The sequence below is a fragment of the Astatotilapia calliptera genome, chromosome 1 (genome assembly GCF_964374335.1).
Source record: "Astatotilapia calliptera chromosome 1, fAstCal68.1, whole genome shotgun sequence".
NCBI lineage: Eukaryota > Metazoa > Chordata > Actinopteri > Cichliformes > Cichlidae > Astatotilapia > Astatotilapia calliptera.
The window spans coordinates 18,379,026-18,399,102 of record NC_137422.1 but is presented as its reverse complement, the minus strand read 5'-3'; the positions used below and the strand labels follow the sequence as shown (position 1 = coordinate 18,399,102).

General features: G+C 40.1%; 1 protein-coding gene across 1 annotated transcript in view; it reads right to left on the bottom strand.

Annotated features, from left to right (window-relative positions):
- Positions 1 to 1,634: 1,634 nt before the first annotated feature.
- The window catches only part of cdh16 (cadherin 16, KSP-cadherin), a 28,774-nt gene continuing 10,331 nt past the window's right edge, over positions 1,635 to 20,077 (bottom strand). Inside the window, exons 8-18 of the mRNA XM_026165987.2 lie at positions 19,431 to 19,556; positions 17,250 to 17,400; positions 16,066 to 16,278; positions 15,586 to 15,662; positions 13,818 to 14,009; positions 7,425 to 7,666; positions 7,217 to 7,347; positions 6,786 to 7,025; positions 4,632 to 4,748; positions 2,520 to 2,636; positions 1,635 to 2,333 (exon numbers count right to left, since the gene is read on the bottom strand). Of these exons, the coding sequence (XP_026021772.2) occupies positions 2,233 to 2,333; positions 2,520 to 2,636; positions 4,632 to 4,748; positions 6,786 to 7,025; positions 7,217 to 7,347; positions 7,425 to 7,666; positions 13,818 to 14,009; positions 15,586 to 15,662; positions 16,066 to 16,278; positions 17,250 to 17,400; positions 19,431 to 19,556 (1,707 nt within the window). The 3' untranslated portion in view covers positions 1,635 to 2,232. The remainder of the gene's footprint in view (positions 2,334 to 2,519; positions 2,637 to 4,631; positions 4,749 to 6,785; positions 7,026 to 7,216; positions 7,348 to 7,424; positions 7,667 to 13,817; positions 14,010 to 15,585; positions 15,663 to 16,065; positions 16,279 to 17,249; positions 17,401 to 19,430; positions 19,557 to 20,077) is intronic.

Genomic DNA, 20,077 nt, shown 5'->3' with positions numbered 1-20,077 from the left:
CCTACAGGTTTTAGATGTGTCCTCGAACCAACACAGCCGATTTAAATGGCTAAATTAGCTCCTCAACGTGTCCTGAAGTTCTCCAGAGGCCTGGTAACGAACTAATCATGTGATTCAGGTGTGTTGACCCAAGGTGAGATCTAAAACCTGCAGGGACACGGGCCCTCGTGGACTGAGATTGCCCACCCCTGTCCTAGAGTCTTCTATTACAAAGCCCTGTTGTTTATCGGGTTGTCTAGCGTTGTCTTGCTGTAATATAACAAGTAATGTAACAAGATTGTCTCTGAAAAAAGACGTCTTCTGGATGAGGGCACATGTTCCTCTAAAATGGTGCTAAGATGGTGCCTCTCCAGATGTGCAAACTTCCTGTTCCATAGTTACACCCACGCAGACTTTTGAACTAAGCACTGTTAACAAGCCAGGTGCTCCCTCTGTTCTTTAGTCTAGAGCAGGCCTCGAGGGCCGATGTCCTGCAGGTTTTAGATGTGTCCTTGAGCCAACACAGCTGATTTAAATGGCTAAATTACCTGCTCAACATGTCATGAAGTTTTCCATAGGCCTGGAAATGGATGAATCGTTTGATTCAGGTGTGTTGACCCAGGGTGATACCTAAAACCTGCAGGACACCGGCCCTTGAGGCCTGGAGTCTCCCACCCCTGGTCTAGAGGATGTGGTATCCATGTTCTCAACCCAGCTGGTCGCGACACAGGTCCACCCCTCCCTGAGACTGGTTCTGCTGCAGGTTTTTTCCTGTTAAAAGGGAGTTTTTCCTTTGGACTATTGCCAAAGTGCTTGATCATAGGGGTTATTTTGTCTGTATGTATTACTGTAGGGTCTGCTTTAGGGGAATGTTGTTGTGATTTGGTGCTGTATGAATAAAAATGAATTGAACTGAAAAAAGAATTTTCATTTTAGAATTCCATTAATTTAATAAATTCACTGTTCTGTGGTCAGATTCATCCGATAGCTTTCCACTCTGCTTCATCCCATTTTAAATGTGCTTTGGCTCAAAGGTGTTTATGGATCATGATCACATATGGCTTCTTCTTTGCATGATGGAGCTTCAACTGCCTTTCTGGATGGTACACTGAACTGTTGTTCCTGAGCCCATGCAGTTATTGCCATGACAGAATCACGCCTATTTTTAATGCTGTGTTGCCTAAGGGCACAAGGATAACAGGCATCCAATGCTGATTTTCAGCCTTGTTGTTTGCACACAGAGAATTTTCCAGAATATTTAAATCTTTTGATGATGTTATGTACAGTAGATATGATGAGATGTTCAGTGTCATCACAATTTTACATTGAGGAACATTATTCTGAAATTGTTCCACAATTTGTAGATGCAGTTTTTTGCCTCTCTGAAATGCCCAATCATGTAACTGATTGCTGTTTTTGCTTTTTAGTTACGTATTTACACTCTTTTTGCAGACTTTCATTGTCCTGCCCCAACATTTTTGAGACATGTTGCTGCCATCAAATTCAAAATGAGCAAATATTTTTCATGTAATAGTAAAAAGTCTCAGTTTAAAGATTTGTTATGTTTTCTTTGTGGTATTGTGAATAAAATTTGTATTTATAAGATCTGCAAATGATTGCATTCTGGATTGGGGTGTAAATAAATTATGCAGATATACAGCACTTAAAACATTTTTTATTTCTACTCATGTGTTAAGTAACATAAAATCACATGTCAGCATTGAGAGGCACACTTTCCCCACACTTTTGTATTTCCAGCAATTTTTTTTATAAGATTCAAAGAAATGGCATCATAGTTTTATGATCAGATGTGTTTAACATAATGAGTAACGTGTTACAAATTACAAAAGCGTAAGATCAATGTTACAAAATAATCCCTTTTAGAAAAATGTTACTCTTTCATGTAACATTATCTTTTACTTCTTATGTTTTAGAGAGATTTTCCAGCACAATTAGTAACTTTTCTTGTTACAGTAACTGGGCACCATTTTAAGAGATATTAACCGCTCTACAGCAATAACAAAAGACAGACAAACTTAGAAGATAAACTCACATCATGTGCAAGCACAGACCTAAGCACGTAACATACATCAGAGCTCTAGACTAAACTAAAACATAGTTTGCATACATATGAACTTAAAACTGCAAGTGAAGTGTACATTCATTTTAAAGACATTCACGGTCACGTAATGAATTTATTGCCCTGAAACAAGATTGTCATGTTTGTCCCATAAGTAGGACAATACAGTGTAGTTAGATTGACATCTTAAGGGGAACTCTCTCCTGGTTAGTCTTGCTTGGCTCTTTGGGGTTCTGGTAGGACAGTCTCACAAATACAACAATGAGGATCACTCCTGGAAGGGCAAAAAATCAACACTGCATTTACATCACAGTTTTATTGCTAATTTAGATGCAACTCCAAGACCTCTCAAAGATGATTAAATCCTACTTTTCTAGATTTTATAATAAGGCATATATTACATTCCCACTTATTTTTAAATAGACTTTAATAGTAATCAAACAGCTTTTGTCCTGCTTACCTATGACTGCAAAGGTGCCAAGCAAAATGCCGACTGCAGACTGTATAGTTGGCATGCCCTCCAGCTGCTTGGCAGCCATTTTGCAGTTTCCTCTGACATTGCAGGGGCACACAGTCACTAACAGGAGAGATAGCAAACACACAACTCACAAATCAGGGATTTTTAACACATCAAAACAGGGTTTGATTCAGGATTGATGTGTCGTCTTGTGATTCCTTGACAAAATTTAGGTTATGCATAACGTTTTTACTATAAATACAAATACTGGATGTTATAACCAGTGGATTTAGATAGTCAAATATCAAGCAAGGAATCACATATGGCATTCATTAAAAATAGTGCAGGTGTATTAATGTAATATCTTCATAGGGATTTAAAGGCTCATTTTCAACAACCATTACTCAAGTTCCTAATCCCGACCTATCATATTTAAAGGCTGACTGGCCATTTGAGAAAGAAAAGAACTATGTTAGCACATATTGAAGATGCAGTAAATTTATCTAGTTGCTTGTGAGGAGCATAAAGTTTTGGAGTCACTTGATAATTTCAAAACAACCCATTATAAACCAAATTTTCTTCTCCAGTTATATTGTGTGTGAAAAAGAAAGATTTCACAGGTCTCCATGTAGTCCTGTGGGGAAAGAAATTATTCAACAGCTTGTAGAATCACAGCAGCAATAACTTGAAATAACCATTTTCTGTATGACTTTAACAGTCTCTCGCATTGCTACACATATTATGTACACTATTTCAGTTGGGTTACAGTCTGGACTTGGGTCACAAGACAAGTGCTTGGGATCACTGTCTTGTGACCAAGTTTTAGTCACATATGACCCTAGAATGCTTCATCTGTTGTGAATCCCCTGGTCCTCCTCTGCCAACCTGCCATTTCCTCTCTGTTGTGTCCTGTTTTTTCTCCCTCTCTCTCCTTTCTGTGTGTATTGTGTGTATGGCTTAACTCTATCAGTTTGTTTTAGAGGGGAGGCTCTGCCGTGCTTCCCTCCTCTGTATGCAACTGGCTGTTGCTTTCCTAATACTCAAGGCTGAAGAAATCCCTCAGTCATTGCCAAATCATTGCGCTTACCATGGTGTTTGACTCTTTTGGTCGTCCCTTGTGCAGATGCTCCCAGTCCTGAGACTCCCTGCGATGAGCCTCGAGTGGTTTTTACCCACGAGGAGAAATCTGTGGCTATCTTTGTTTGCCCCTCCACCAGCTCAACTCAGACATAACTACCTTGCATAAATCCCTGTTTACTTGGAAACCAGCAATAATCCTGCTGAACTTTTACCTTTCTGTTTGAGTCCAGGTCTGAGTCTGAGCCTTGACATCATCATCCCTCCACCACTTTGCTAGACAGCTGGTATGAGATGTTTGTGCTGATATGCTGTACTTAGTGTTTACCAAATGTGGCACTGTGTATTATGGCCAAACAGCTTCACTTTGGGCTCATTTCTCCAAAGTACACAGTTCCATAAGTCTTGGAGTTTACTCAAACGAAGTGCTGCAAACATAAGCTGAGCTATGTTCTTTTTAGAGATAAGAGAATTGTACTGTCATGAACATCAATATTTAGAAGAGTTTTAGCTCTTGCGTTTTTTTGGAGTTTCTCATAACGTTGCACAGTCTGACCATGGGAGGAATTTGCTGGTACGTGTGTGTCATTGTATTAACACACATGTAATCTCTCCAGACCAGCAAGCAGGCAAAACCTGTGCTTTTATAACGGTGCGCAGATGTGTTGATGATCAGTTAAGTGCATTTGAGTAGCAGCACTATGGAGATGTACTTAGCTTTCCACAGTACTGCATAGGCTCATGTGAAAAATTTCTTTTTCATGTGACTGTAGTTTATCCTAACCAGTGTGCAAGATGTGTGATGCTGTGTTATGAAATGTCAGAATGGTTATATTAGGCAGAACACAATCTTAAGAGAGCTGTGTAATCACGAGCCTGGAAAAATCATTTGTAAAGCACCATTGCATCATTAATAAACAAGAGCAGCGCTAGGACAAGCTGGCACACTGGGGTTGATCTCTATTGATTGTTCCAGCACTCTTGTCCCAGAACCTCTATGTACTCGCTTTAGCTTATCAGCAGAGGTGTCAGCATTACCTGGCAAGTGTATGAAGGTGCTCCTGGGAGGAGAGCTGCTGTCAGAGATGGTGAAGGGCACGATGTAGACATCAGGGGGCAGGTATGGGATATTTAAGGACAGGTTGGTGTGAGTATCTGAAGGACAAAACACTTGTTAGTTGGTGCAGAAAAGTGATAGAGACTGTTTTATACATCACATTTATGATGACTTAACAAAATAACAAATGAACCTGGTACTTGTCAGCTGTGAAAATCTGTTCAATTTAAAAGCCTTATTTTTCTGTTGCATCCAAAAGTGGTCAACAACAACTATTTTTATGAAAAAAATGATCACATACAACAAGTATACAAGTACTTTTTAAGTTCTAATAACCGAAGGAAGAAAAACCCAGGCCAAACACATCCATACAACTGTATGAATAAAGAGCAAGCAGAAAGACTCTGATGGGGCTCTGTATGGAGTGGTCTGGAGCCTGTGACTCTTTATCTTATCTCTGTAAATCAGGCTAAAACACAAGCCTGGCTGCATGACGTAAGAACCCTGTCCTGTAAAGAGAAGCATATTATCAAGCTGTTTGAACTCTTATCTGATAGTCTTAAACTGTCCGATTGCACCTTAGCATCATCCCCCTTCATGTTCCATTTGTCAGGTAGGGAAACATGACCTGTGCAGCACCTCTGCAGAGGCTGTTAATGTCGATCTATTTATCCTCTGCCTGCACTGTGTCAAATCTGACGTGACATTTTATAAGTTCGAAGTGTGACCAGCCACCTACCCCGACCAGAGCTATTCTGAAAGCTTGTGATGAAAAAGCATTTCCCCTTACAGCTATGAACAGCCATTAAGAGCATGCGAAAAAGGAACATGAACATGCCGTTTGATTAACTGAATGTCTTCGGTGAAAAGAACTGTCACTCAGCTTCCCAAAAGACTTGAGATGAATGGCTGTACTACTCATGCACACACAGATCTGCTCTTTCATTCACTGGAGGTTGATGTAATTGTAATTTAAAAGAAAATAAAAAAAATAGACAAGTTTGCTGCAAAATCAGACAGACAAAAGCACACATTTATTGCTAAAACCATTACTGACTATGACCAGGTGCAAAGCATTCTGGGAAATTCCTATTTTAGGCTCCATTAGTTGGCAGGAAACCAGCGGTGACGTGAAAGAAATTACAGACAAGATATAATTACAGCTGGGCTCAATCAATACCAACAGGAACAGGGGAGTGAAAAGGCTAAAAAAAAACTGAGAGGGAAGCGGTTGAGCTGTGTGAATGACTTAATGACAGACGTCATTGCAGTAAATAGTTTGTATTCAGTGAGCACAACACAAGCAGTTACAAAAAAAAAGGATAATTATAATATATTATACCTAGCATCTCATATAAGACTGGAGATAAATCAGGGCATTTTGCACATCTCTACTCTTGATGGCAATTCACTGATTTTGATTCATGTAAGAAAAATAATGCAAAACATTTGGCACACTGTGGAAAATTAGATGTCCACTGGCTGTATTCAAAATTCGATTTATCCCCTTCACAAGATCCATTTGGCTGGAAGGCAATAACTTGTCCTCTCCAACAAATTAACTTCCTTATGCTCGACATTAATCAGAGCAGATTATCAATTTACACAGACAAGAAAGACACACCATTCACGTACACCTTCACAAACTGCCTGATAGGGTCTAATTTTTCCATGTTACAGAACTCAGGTCAGCAGCTTTGGCTCACATCGTCTACTGTTACTAGATAGAGCTTTTTCAAGGCTGGTAATCTGACTTGTTACTTTTGGAAAGGGGGTTTAGTGGTGATTCATTTCACTTAGTGAAGACTCTTTTCAGTTATGATTTGTGGGCCTATTTGAGCTCACTGTTACATCCACTCTGGCTCACTTTCAGACCATGTTGGCAACTAAAATCATCTGACTTCACCTTTCTGAAAAAAAAAGATAACAGAACAACTTTCAGTCCAAGTTTGGAAGGTAGAAAAAAACTATTTAAATTTTTTTGAGTATTTTTGGTTACATACAATTTATCAGAAGCCGCTTAGGGGAGTTTCTTCTAGCAGTAGTACATTATTTATTCCGCCTGTCTTTTCACTGTGAATCACATTGTATGCTGTGCGTTGACTGGACCTTTACACAGTTTGTGTTCACCCTACCATTAATAGGTGTTAGCTTCCAGTTACGTCGAACTGTGACATCGCTGCGGAGGGAGAAATTAAGTCGTCCTCCATGCTGCGGTCCATCACTGTCCCGTGATGCAAGCACCAAAGCTTGGTCCTCTAAGCGAGGTGTACACAGGTACTTCCAGGAGTAATCTCCTACCAGCACTGGACTGTTGTCATTCACATCCAGGATATAGACAGTCACCAGGGTGGACGCAGACAGGGAGGAGTTTCCTAAGATGTAAAAAGATGCTAAAAAACCAAACTGTTGTACACTAGACTTTTTAACATATGAACATCAGGTTTCCCCAGACATGAAGTAAGCCTTAAAGAAAAAAATAATTGACTATATCTATGCCTTGGAAACTGAGTCTGCCTTTAATCAAACCGTTGTGTTGCATACTCAATGATGGAAATGATCTTACGTCCATCCACTGCAATGACCTCCATGGTGTACGTGCTGTTCTCCTCCCTGTCCAAGGCCTGCACAGTCTTTAGCTCACCAGAATACTTCCCAATTGAAAAGTATTTCTTGGTGTCCCCTTGAAGAGAATATCTGTACCAGGAAACATCCATAGCTCTGTAAAATTGAAAACATGGAATTTCACACCCCTCCCAGCTTAAATTAGTTACCTTATTGGGTGAGAATCGGGGTCGTAACCTCGGATGGTGGCAATAACCCGTCCTGGTTCTTCCCCTTCTCTCACAGTCACCTCATAATGGCTTTGAGACAAGATCGGACCCTCGTTCACATCGTCAACATAAATGGAGACCGTTGCTGTGGATGCGGGGCCGTACCGGCCACGGACTAAGGCAACTGGATTCTGGGCACTGAGCACGAGAATGTACTCACTCTCGCGCTCAAAGTCCAACACCTGTGAAAAGATGCGTGCACACAACAAGTTTCACAAAGTGTTATTTAAGTATTACTTAATTTAACTCACAACATTGCATTAGACAACTACCTACACAATAGAAGAAGCAGAATTTGCAAAGTACTGCGTAAGCAAAACTTCACAGAAAGAGAAAGCAATAAACACAATCACATTCAGAGTGAGCGGAAAGCCAATTTCAGATCATTAAGAAAGAAATCAAGAATATTGATTACTGGATGAAGCATGGCAGCAATACAGGTAAATGCAAGGGATAGACATATTTGTGTGGTCTATCCTTTTCTGTATTGATTTACATGAAACAAATCAGTAACGAGGACTCTCTGTTAAGGTGTTTGTTCACTGCAGCTGCGTCACTCAAGCCCAAGTTTCTCAGTCACTAATAATATAACTGTTACGGCCCTAGCTGGGCCTCCTGATACTGCCCTTGTGTGGGCGTGGTGTTTTTCTCCGCCTCCTCCTCTTTTGCTCCACCCCCCGTCTCTCTCTTGCTCTTCTCTCTCCCCAGGACACAGCTGCTGCTCATTGGACTCATTTACCACCTGGGCCCAGTCAGCAATCACCTCTCGGAGGTCATATAAGCTGGGGATGAGCTGTGAGCAGGGTGTGGGGTGTTCTCTGGTGTCTCTGCGTTGTGTGTGGTTAGCCTGCTCAAAGTGTGGAGTTGTGGAAACAGCATAGCTGCTTTGCGTGAGTGGTGTGGGCTTGTGGGCCCTGAGAGTGTCTCCCCGTGGTGGGGAGTAGGGTAGGAAGTGTGGGAAGTGCCTCCTTTTTTATTGTGTTTGTTTGGTAGTCCTCCTGCCTTTCGTGGCTGCGAGCGTTTTCTTTGTTTCTTTGGCGTTATTGGTAAGACGGCGTTGCCGGCCCTTTAAGTTAATGTTAACCTGTACCATTTTGTAATAAAGTTTTATTGATGCAGAACAACTCTGTTTGTTTTCCTTTTTTCATTCTGATTCCGGACTCATTTGTTACTGGTCCCCTCTCTCACATGCCTAGACCCCTTCGGGGGGAACGTAACAAAGTGGGGGCTCGTCCGGGATATGACTGGAAGGAACAGCAATTGAGTTTTAGTGAGTTGTTTGCCGGTGGCTTGTTTAGTTGTATTGTATCTGCTGCGCTCTCTCTCCGGACTCATTTGTTACTGGTCCCCTCTCTCACATGCCTAGACCCCTTCGGGGGGAACGTAACAATAACTTTTCTGTTTAATAAGCTACATGCCGTTCATCCATCCATTTTCTTCTGCTTTTCTTCAGCTTATCCAGTTCAGGGTCGCTGGGGGTGCTGGAGCCAGGCCTAAGTGTCGTATGGTGTGACGCAGGCATTGATATATTTTAAAAGTATTAAGTGGGTTTTTTTTTCAGTTCCAGGTTGGTCCTTGAGTTAAAACAGGCACTGCTGATGCTGTGCCCTACATTACTCTTTCATATGAGCCTAAATGTGATAAAAGTAGATTTATTTTTGAAGGTTCAAGTGTAACCACACTAAACAGAGAGTCAAAAAACAGCATGTCCTTTTTGCCAGCAGGAGAGGGACACAGTACACCCCCCTTGTGTGTCTAGTCCCCTTATCTTAGGCCCAAGGAAACTGGATTTACTGGCAGTGTTACTATATTTCTAGACAGTGTAGATACAGAGGGAAAAAAAACAATTGATTCAGTGAGCCACCAGTGAAAGATTTTCCATGATGCTGTTTGAGCAACTAGGGCATGACAGTGGAAAAGATAGTACATTATAAACTGAACACACTGCTTTATTGTTGAAGTTAAGACTTTCATTCTCTAAATTTATGAAAGGGGATAAAATTAATTTAATAATAATTTAAAAAAACCCAAAAAACCTAGCCATGAATATTAACAACTTTGTTTTATCCTCTGGGGTGACAGCATGTGCTATTTATAGGTCCAAATATTGGAAGTAGCAGTTTCACAGTGATAGGATTACCATAATCTGTGCACTAAAATAGTAACTTGAACCTTCTGACTCTGATTGTAGGATTCAAAAAATAGTTTCACAGTGGGATGATGAAAAGATGGGAAAAGACTGTGATTTTACAGATTTTAGAGGCAAAACAACCCAGCTGAAGGAAAAACGAATCCCATCCCTCAGTCTTTATTACAACTGGGCACAACTGATTTCATTCGGTGTAATCTTTTGAATCCTGCCCTGAAGCTTGTTTTTGTTGTCAGGATTTGCCAGTAAACATGTTTTCTTTTTTCCCCATAAAACAAGACATCGGCAAACTGGCACTGCCTGACATCATCCTGCTGAGTACACGTGTCTTTGTTACCAGGGAGAAAAAAAACGCACACCTTGGAGAATAGATGAGTACTGCTGTTAACTGGAAGTGACACACCAAACTGCTCAGTGTGTGTCAGCGCATGAGAGCATGTGTATGGACCCTGGCGTTACTCACCTGATGATGCTACTCTTTTTTGAATTAAGTGCCTTTACAGTAGCATCATGTTCTTGCTGTAAATAGTTATTAGCTTAAATTACAGTAATACACAATATTTAAACACCACCAAAATAAATATCCTCATATGTTTCATAAAAACATCAATGTCTACCACATTTGTGTATTTGTAATAATTTGATACACATATTGATATACATAAAACTGTAAAAGCAACAGTAGTGTATCTCTCTTCAAAACGTGATGGGTATCACCATTTAACTACACATTTACACATCCGTTTATTTCTTCTGTCTTTACAGGCTAAACTCTTGAAGGGATAACAATGTTTACTAGATAGTTTTGATGCTATGCAGATAGCGAGATAGATTTTTAGTCTCTCTTGGTGTAAGAAAAATAGTGAGGCTGGTCAGAATGAACTGTTTTGCGCACATACATACCTATACAATGCCCGGTCACTTTACTAGGTACACCTAATAGAGACGTCTGTCCAACTGCTCATTCACAGAAATAAATCAACCAAAAACTTTGCAGCAACTCAGTGTATTTGAGCATGTAGACATAGTTAAGACGACCTGCTGAAGTTCAAACTGAGCATCGGAATGGGAAAGAAAGGCAGTTTAGTGACTTTGAATGTGGCATGATTGTTGGTGTAAGATGGGCTGGTCTGAGTAAACCAGTAGCTGCGGATCTACTGGGATTTTCCCACGCGACCAACTGTAATGTTTACAGGGAATGGTCTGGAAAAGAGAAAAATCCAGTGAGCTCTCTGAGTGAAAATGACTTGTTGATGCCAGAGGTCAGAAGAAAATGGGCAAACTGTTTTGAGCTGATAGGAAGACAAGAGTAACTCAGATACCCACTCGTTATAACCAAGGTATACGGAAGAGTATTTTGTTAAACCTTGAAGCAGATGGGCTACAGCAGCAGATCACAGTGAATGCCAACCAGTGTTGGTCAAGTTACTTGAAAAAAGTAATCAGTAACTAATTACTGATTACTCCCCCCAAAAAGTAATCCCGTTACTTTACTGATTACTTATTTTCAAAAGTAATTAATTACTTAGTTACTTAGTTACTTTTTAAAAACACGATTTACAACCTGAAGAGGTGATAAAGTGATAGATCTTTCAGCCCAATTCTACTTTTTCTACATAATCCATCATACAAAATGTAATCAGATGGAAAAGTCTCTTTTTTTAACTTGTTTTATCAGTTTTAATCTTTTAACTTTATGCATCAAGCAAAACATTTAATTATATGCAACATTCTCTGACTTGAATAAATTAGTTTAACATTTAAACCTATTTTCTACACATTCCAGCACATAAAATAAAATATTTTTTGTGTTTTCACTCACTCTTTCAAACAGATGCAAGTAAAACACAGCAGAAAATAAATAAAGTCAAAGACTCAGCGGTCCTTTTGCTCTATTTTCACCTGTAAAGCAGGAGCAGGGTAGGCGGAGGGTTACCCTGGTGTAGGTGTGCTGCGGTCAGTTGAAGAATCCGCGCGAGTGTCTCTGTGAGTTTCCCATCACGTCGTAGCTACTCGGTGCTTGCTCGGAAGTTTAGGGGTTTTTTTCGCTGTAAAAAGAAGTTTTCTTCCCACGCACGATGGACGCTAATGTTTTTGTCACTTTTTATGGAATCAAACTCAAAGTAAGGTCAGTACTTCCACACTTTAAACGCTGCACGCTCATACTCTCTCCCGCACTCGATATATTATCCATTGTTGATCTGCACACAGCTGCTGTCACCAACGTCGCACTTGCTTACGTCACTGTCATGAGACATTCTCGCAAAAAAAATCACGGTTTTAGTAACGCAGTAACGCAGCGTTCCTACGGGAAAGTAACGGTAATCTAATTACCGATTTTGCAATAGTAATCCCTTACTTTACTCGTTACTTGAAAAAAGTAATCAGATTACAGTAACGCGTTACAAGTAACGCGTTACTGCCCATCTCTGATGCCAACTGTGTCAGCTGAGACGAGGAAACTGAGGCTACAATCCCCACAGGCTCAACTGGATATGCTGTAGAAAATGAGAAAACATTGCCTGGTCTGATGAGTTTGGGTTTCTGCTGTACCATTCGACTGAACATGAACATGAAAGCATGGCTCCATCCTATTTTGTATCAACAGTTCAGGCTGCCGGTGGTGATGTAATGGTGTGTGGTGATATTTTCTTGGCACAATTTGGGCCCCTTAGTACTTCAGTGCTACAGCCTACCTGAGTATCGCTGCTGAAAATGTTTGCCCTTTTATGGCCACTGGTTTCTTGAACATAGCGTCGACTTCCCTTTACTCAATTGGCCCCCACAGTCACCAGATCTTACATCATGGATGCAGTACCAACAAATTTGCTGCAACTGTGTGATGCTGTCATGTCAATATGAACCAAAATCATACTTAAGGAATGCTTTCAGTGCCTTGTTGAATCTTTGTCGTGAAGAATTAAGACAATCCTGAAGGTCAAAGAAGGTCCAACCAGGTATTAGCTAATGATGTGGCCAGTGAGTGTATATATTTATGAAACCAATAACTCAAACCTCTGATAGCCCAGTCTCACGTTAATTTCAACAGAAGTTCCAGTTTCTTTTACAGACTTTTTATGATTCATTTTTTAATTCAATGCGATGTCACCAATTTTTTCCACACTGATTTGATCCCATCCCTTTTGTTTAGTTCGTTCACTCTCCAGCCTGTGTGGTAAAATGCCATTAGTATCTGCTCACATAATCTAATTATTCATTTGGCTTTGCAATTTCTAATAATGAAATCGCTCTGCTTTCTAGTGCTGACCTCACCCTGTAATCTGGTGAATTAAAGGATTTGCTTAAGTGCATTTTAATCCACTGGGGCTTTACTTGTGGAAGATTTAAGCTTTAATTTTTACTACGGTAAGCTAACTAATCTACAGTATCCTTTCTGGTGATGCAGCGTTCGCTATAGTGATATCTCACAAGGTCAACGTAAGAGCTACTCATAGAGACAGGAATTTAAACTGCATGACATCACTTTTGAAAACAAGCCATTGTCTGTTAAACTGAAATAATAGATCGAGATCCATTTTTAGCTTTTGGAAATGCTCTGCTTTATCTCAGAGGGGCCTGTGCAGCTCACAGTTCAATCACATTCATCAACTCCCACAAGAGGTTGAAAATAATAGACTGTCGCCTGCCTGGCCACTCACAGAGTGCAGACCATTAGAGTATAGACACACACAGACACCACATGCCTCCCTAAAATGCCCTGTAGGATTATAGGAGGCAGGCGAAGGGTGATGCACCCTGGGGACAGGAGAGATTACGCCAATGTCGTGCAGGACTCTTTTTATTATAGGCATGCAGGACTAGAATTTTGACATTTCTGAAAATCCTTTTCCAACTGTCTTTCAATGCATAATATCTACATAGGGTGATATTAAAATCATGCATTTCTAAAATGAGGTTAGTTTTCTGTGACTGTGAGTGAATAATCTCTTAGGACATGCACATGCTGCAAGGACAGATACAAGCAGCTATGCCAAAAATTGTCCTTGGCATTAATATCTGTGTCCCTAAGAGGAAATGATCTTTGTATTGTCTCTCCTCTCAAAACAGAAAAAAAAAAAAAAAAGGAGTTTCATTCAGACTGATGGACCTTATATCATGTTTTTAGCTGATCTTGGTAGTCAAATGTATGAGTGTAGAGCTTCAGTGTAGTTGGTGTTGTTCACCTTCGACAGGACAAGTGTGACCTCATTGGTCTGCTTATCTGTCACTAATGAAAAGACGTCCTCTTCATCTCCAGACTCTAAACGGTAGTCCACCTGCCAGCTGTCTCCACCTCGAACATCTGCATCCCTCGCCAGCACAGCTGTCACTGTCGTACCCACCAGGGCATCCTCTGGGATGTGAAAGGGTCCGTACTGATGGCGAGAAAACACAGAGTGAATGATCACTAAGAAGAAAAAGACTATCTTTTAAAAAAGTGAAAAAGTGTATGGAAGCATTTTGCATTTTTAAAAAAAAGCAGATCTCAAATGTCTCAGCTCACACTAGTTTTCACTGACCTGACCCTCTTTAAGGAAAACCTCCCCTGCAGGAGTGCCTCTAGAATAGTTTTATAGGGGCGGCCATATAAAAATATGGTGGCACACCAAAAACAGAACTTTGACAGGGGCGCAACGAAGGGGGTGACGATGGGAAATCATGAGGGACATACAGATTGTTGGGTTTTTTTTCTCTAGTATTGAGGCACCAGTTGTTGTGAATTGGTGTTACATAAATGAATCTGGCTTTGCAATAACAGCCCCAGCGAATGCTAAATAATGATAATGATTATTTATTTCTTGTCAAGGCCACTGCAGCTTTTGCCAGCAAGTTGTTGATGTTAAGATTGTGCGGTCACCAATAAATGCCAGTGATGACCGATTGCCCAATTTTCTATTGAGACGATGGGTGACTGCATGTGACAATATACATTTGCCCCCTCTTGCCCCCCTGGTGTGAGCTGACCTTTATTTGTGAACCTCTCTGTGTTTAGACAGCCGTTTAATCTGCCACTCCTGGATGTCCTCTAGAGAAGCAACCATGCCTGTGATCTGGCTGCCCCATCCACAGGGTTGCTGAACCCAGTCCTGTCACCACTCACCTCCCACATCACCTCCTATAGGGCTGCACTGCCATGGAAAAAGCTGCACTACTCAGGCGTGACCTGTTCAAGAGCATTTTCCACCTCTGTGTTTGTGTGTCTGTGGTAGCGATTATCTAAGCAAGTGTGCATTTGTTTTTAACAGCATTGTAATGATCATCCAACAATGTTTGAAAGCTGTTTGATTAAAATCCCTAAGTGTCCATTACACTGGGCGTGGATGTAAAGAATAACACGGTGTCAGGTGTTATGTCAAATCTTTGATTGATCTGGACATTGATGTCAAAGCTCTGCAGTCGATTGGTTTCTGTCCTTGACCAAAATTAAACCTTCTTTCATAGAAAACCACTGGCCAATTACACAGTGGGCCTGGAGCTGCATTATTTATGATGCCATCCTCACAGAACTTTCTGTGAGATTGTAATGGCTAAGATAACACTGCTTCTTATACAATTTCTGCCATGTTAACGACACTGGATGGAGCTGTGTAATCGTGATGTAGCCTGCTGTAGATTGACCTATAAATAAATGAGTGGAAATTTGTCTCTAAAGAAAGCTTTATCAGATTAAACTCTAAAAACACTGTCCACTTGGAGTACAGAGAGCCAAATAAAAGTCTTCCAATAACATAATGCCATCTATATAAGCCTGAGATTAGTATCATATCTAGTTCCCCGCCAGGAAAATTAGATCAGTGACCTGCGAAGCGCGTTCACAGTCCAAAATCCACAGATGATGTTTAGCCTGCTATTTTTCCAAAGCTATTGTTTATATTGCCCCAAACAGATCAATGCGTGAAAGGTGTCCTAATCTCTGTGCGCAAGTAACTGTTTGAACACGTGTTCTCGTACCTCGTGTTGGGAGAACACCGGTGGGTTGTTATTCTCATCCTGCACCGTCACAACCACAGTGCAGGAACTGTTCAGACCTGCCAGGGACAGGATCACAGCTTCTGTTAGTGACTCAGGTCAGCCCTTCTCACAAATTAAGAATGCTGAAGGAACAGCAAGTACCTCATGTTAGCCTTCGTCACACCCTGAGTCCATGAGTCATGCAGATCACATCATCTGTCACCCTAGAGGCTAACATATATACATCTCCTGGAAATCTCAAGGGAGGCTACTGACACACTTGCTCACAAAAGTAATTAACTTTTGCCTATTATAGTCATTATGAAAGATGAAATGTTTTATATATAATTGTCTCTGATGCACCTGTTTGTATCACTGCTATACTGCCTCTCTTTAACTCCCTAAAGTACAAGATAAACACCACCTTTTCATGAAAATTGCGTTATAGCTATGGTTGTATTTTGCCTTATACATAGTCACCTTTGGCATCCTCAGCAGTGATGGTTAGAGTGTACTGCGGTGCCGTGCCCTCCATACTATCCGCTTGGACCGAGATGACCCCTGAGTCACGGTCCACTCTGAAGAGGGCACGAGGACTCTCTGGAATTTGTCCGACTAAGCGGTAGAAGATTCGTACATTGTCTGTCTTAGGGTCATCATTATCAGCCGCTTGCACTGTCAGGATTTCTGTCCCTGCAGGAAAAAATATATGAATAAAGAGGAGGAGGAGGCTTTCTGATTTATCATCAGAAGATATTTTCAGTTAGCTCTATAAAAAAGGGTTTTCTACACTGTTTAAAAAATGTAAAAAAAAATGAAACAAAAAAATCCATGTTTGTTTTGTTTTGTTTTTTTAACCACAAATAGAATTTGACCATTTGACCATTTTGAAAATTATCTTTACATTTTATGTTTAAAAAATATGTATAATGCATATACAATATATACATTATTATGTACATGCTCTTTTTCTTTGGCAAATTTCAAATCTTTTTCAAGTTTGACTTCTCCTTTTCTCTCTTTTAACTCTTTTGTCAAGTAATAACAAGAGAAGCTAAAATGACAAGTCTCACAGCACACTGAGAGAGTACAACAATAGCTTTCTCATATAATCCTCACTCAGTGATTCCATTTAGATTAACAGATTGCCCTGTGTAATTCATTTCCCCGAATCAGAATGTTTTAAAGCACCAACAAAAGCTTTTATGCCAAGGACCTGATATGTTACAACCCACCGTGTGCTTTTTAGGAGCACAGGAGGGGTGTTGGTGCTTCCCCTGTGTCCTGGCAAAGATCCCAATCTGCTTTCACAAAATGTATCTGGCGCTCTCCACCCTTTCATCACAACAACATTGCATCCAGGCTGTGTTTTTGCACTAAGCTGTGAAACAGTATAAAATAATTCTAGAAAATGACTATTCAAATTCACTGTGTTGCTTTATTATCATCATAATTTGTAAGACGAGTTTCTTTTAAAGATGTTTTACATGCAAGATTGTATTTTGGCCAAAGAAATAGTATTGTTCTTCCTTGGTGTGTGGTCTCAAAGCACACAGCCTGTGTGATGCAGTATCTAAATATTCCACTGTAATCTGATTAGTAGGACTTGCATGAGTGAAAACAAACAAACAAACAAAAAAAATCATCCAAAACCTATATGTTACCTCGAGCAGCCAGTTCTTTCACCACAGTATGGTACTGTGCCTGTGGAAATGTGGGCCTGTTATCATTAGCGTCACCCACCATCACCCTCAGCTCCACAGGTTTGGCAATCTCCCTGCCGTCGGGACGCTCAACCACAATGCTGATATGAAACTAAGTAAGCAGAAAAGGTGAAAAAAGAAGAAAAAGCAGAGAGGGAAATATCTGGTCACATGTGGTACCCTTAACACTGGGTTACGAGTCACGCAACCCACGCTCCCATCAACTTTCTAGCAGCAGACCAAAAAAAAGGGATTACATGCCCAGTAGACTACTAACGACTGTAAAGTCTTCCTCTGTGCAGAGCATGATAGGATACATTTCTGCAATACGAGTAAACATTTACTTTTTGATCCTGGTTATACTCACGGATTTTGTTGAGATTCTGGTTTCCTAGTTTCTGTCTCATCTCATATCAGCCAATTTTTGCACATTTCCAGCTCAACCATTTCAGATTTGTGTAAGAATGTTATGGTCCAGTGAACATATACAATGAGTGCTATGAATTTTTTTTTCTTGCTTGAAGAAAGCAAAGGGAACTGAAGTCACATTCAATGTCTGCGTGCACAAATAAAAGATGATTCTGATTCTCATTCAACTAGCTTTTTGGTTTTTTTTTGAAAAATTCTTTCACTTTCAGACTGTTTTGGAAACAATGTTTCAACATGAATATCTCAAAAACTTTTAAAGACAAAAACATGAAATTTTCACTGATCTTTCTTATCATCAAAATGAACCAGAATATGGAATTTGGGACAGATTCATTCAAAAATGTCTTAAGTATTGGCTAGATAAATATTAAATGTTCAGCATTTGTGCAAAGTCCCATATTGTAGCACACACTGATAAAAAAAAAAACTGCACACTGCAATTCCTGAATGGTATTTAGTATGTATAAAAGTATGTAGAATAGATTTCAACAACTTAGTGACAAAAATGAAGAAAATACTATTTACTATTAAATAATAGCGCAAAGCTGTATTCAGATTAAGAGTCTTCTGGCATTTTGTGGTTCTTAAGCACTTTTCACAACTCTTAAAATCAAATATACAAATGTATCTTTTCTAACTTATTTTACCAGTGGTAGCAGTACACCAAACAAAATTTTACGTTTTTTCAAAGCCTTGTTGGTTTTCCGTAAATACTTTAATATATATAACCTTAAAATACTTGTAAAAAAAGTCTTGAATAAATATAAGGGGAAGTCATCATATCAGTTTGAGCTTCCTGTTTGTGAGAGACTGTATTAAACCCATGAGACACCAGTTTAAACTTTCATTATCATTTTCAAACTTCCACTGAAAGGTCAGTGAAGAAAAAGACAGGGTAATGTGCTAGAACACTGCGTTTTAACAATAATCACATCACCCAATTGTAGCTCAGTCTTTCTGTGCTTTTCTTTGGTGCATCTGTGCCAGAATATTCTGCTCACTGAGTCATTCAAAGCTCACAGGAGTTTAGGTTGTCTGCAAAGCTTGAGAGCAAAATGCAAACACATGGACTTTAATTTGTAATCCTGATACAAAGGATGATCTTTCCTTTGATCTAAAGTGAGACAGATTTGCAATGAAGAGTTTTAGATTCGCGATCTTTAAAGCCATTATACAACAATCTTCTTGTCACAGGCAGAATATGTTTAATGAATAGAGCACTTTTCAGGTTTTGGTTTGTAATTAGGCTGTGACTCAGTGCTCAGCTTTGCTGAAGTAATGTGTACCAGGGTTCCTACAATAAAAAAGCCATTAAGTTGTAAGTAATAGGAGAGTTAATTAAAAACAGGGACTTTCTTCCAATGAACAACATAAGAACCCTTTTAGGGACAATAAGCCTGGCACTTCTCATTGTTCAGCTTTTGAATTAATAATTTTGTCATCAGATGGTGAAAATACTTGTGAATGAATCACATCATCCTGCTAGTTTAAACATAAATGAAATGCACCTGTATGAAGAGTTTTTAAATCAGGGCAGTCTTTATAAACACATCAGCTGACAAACACACATCATCTTTGATATCAAAGTTTTCACGTACTGTGGGTTCAGAAATTGAAATAAAGGGCTCAATCTTTAATAGAGGAATTTTTGACTCTAATCGTGAAATGTCATTTATTATGAGGTGCTGGAGATGTTTGGCTCAAAGTACAGACCTGGTCTTGTGTCTCTCTGTCCAGCGGGGCATTGAGATAAATGACTCCTTCTCTGCTGATGGTGAAGAGCATCTCTGGAAACTCCCCCTCCAGACCATACTCTGCCTGACTGCCACTCCATTTGACCTAAATTAGCACAGACAAATGTATACAAACATTTTATGAGTATTCAGTTTTACATATCTGCAAGTGAATTAAATGCGAATATGGTTTCTTATCTGGGCGTAGCAGGAAAATTGAGCGAAAAACTGTAAACATAGAAAGCTTTGCGACCGAGCGTGTAAGATGTATAAATACCGAGCTAAGCTACCATTTGTTTATATGATACGGAGCCAGTTAAATGCGCTGACACTGATGGGGAACAGAGAGCACAGCCAAAACTAACGATGAAGGCTGAAGGGGATTTTCCACTCTGCTTTACAACCCCCTAACAGAGGGCTGTGCAGATGGGCTGAAAGGGCCCTAGTAGCAATCAAACAGCACCCAACAAGGACAAGAGCCCAGTTGTATCACAGCTGATGCAAACCCAGGGCATGTGCATCTCCTCAGCTCACTGTCAGACACTCGTCCCTTGTTTTGGATATAACTGCCCATGTGCAATGCTTCTGTATACACAAAGCCACTTCACACAGCTGGCCGCCTTTCAG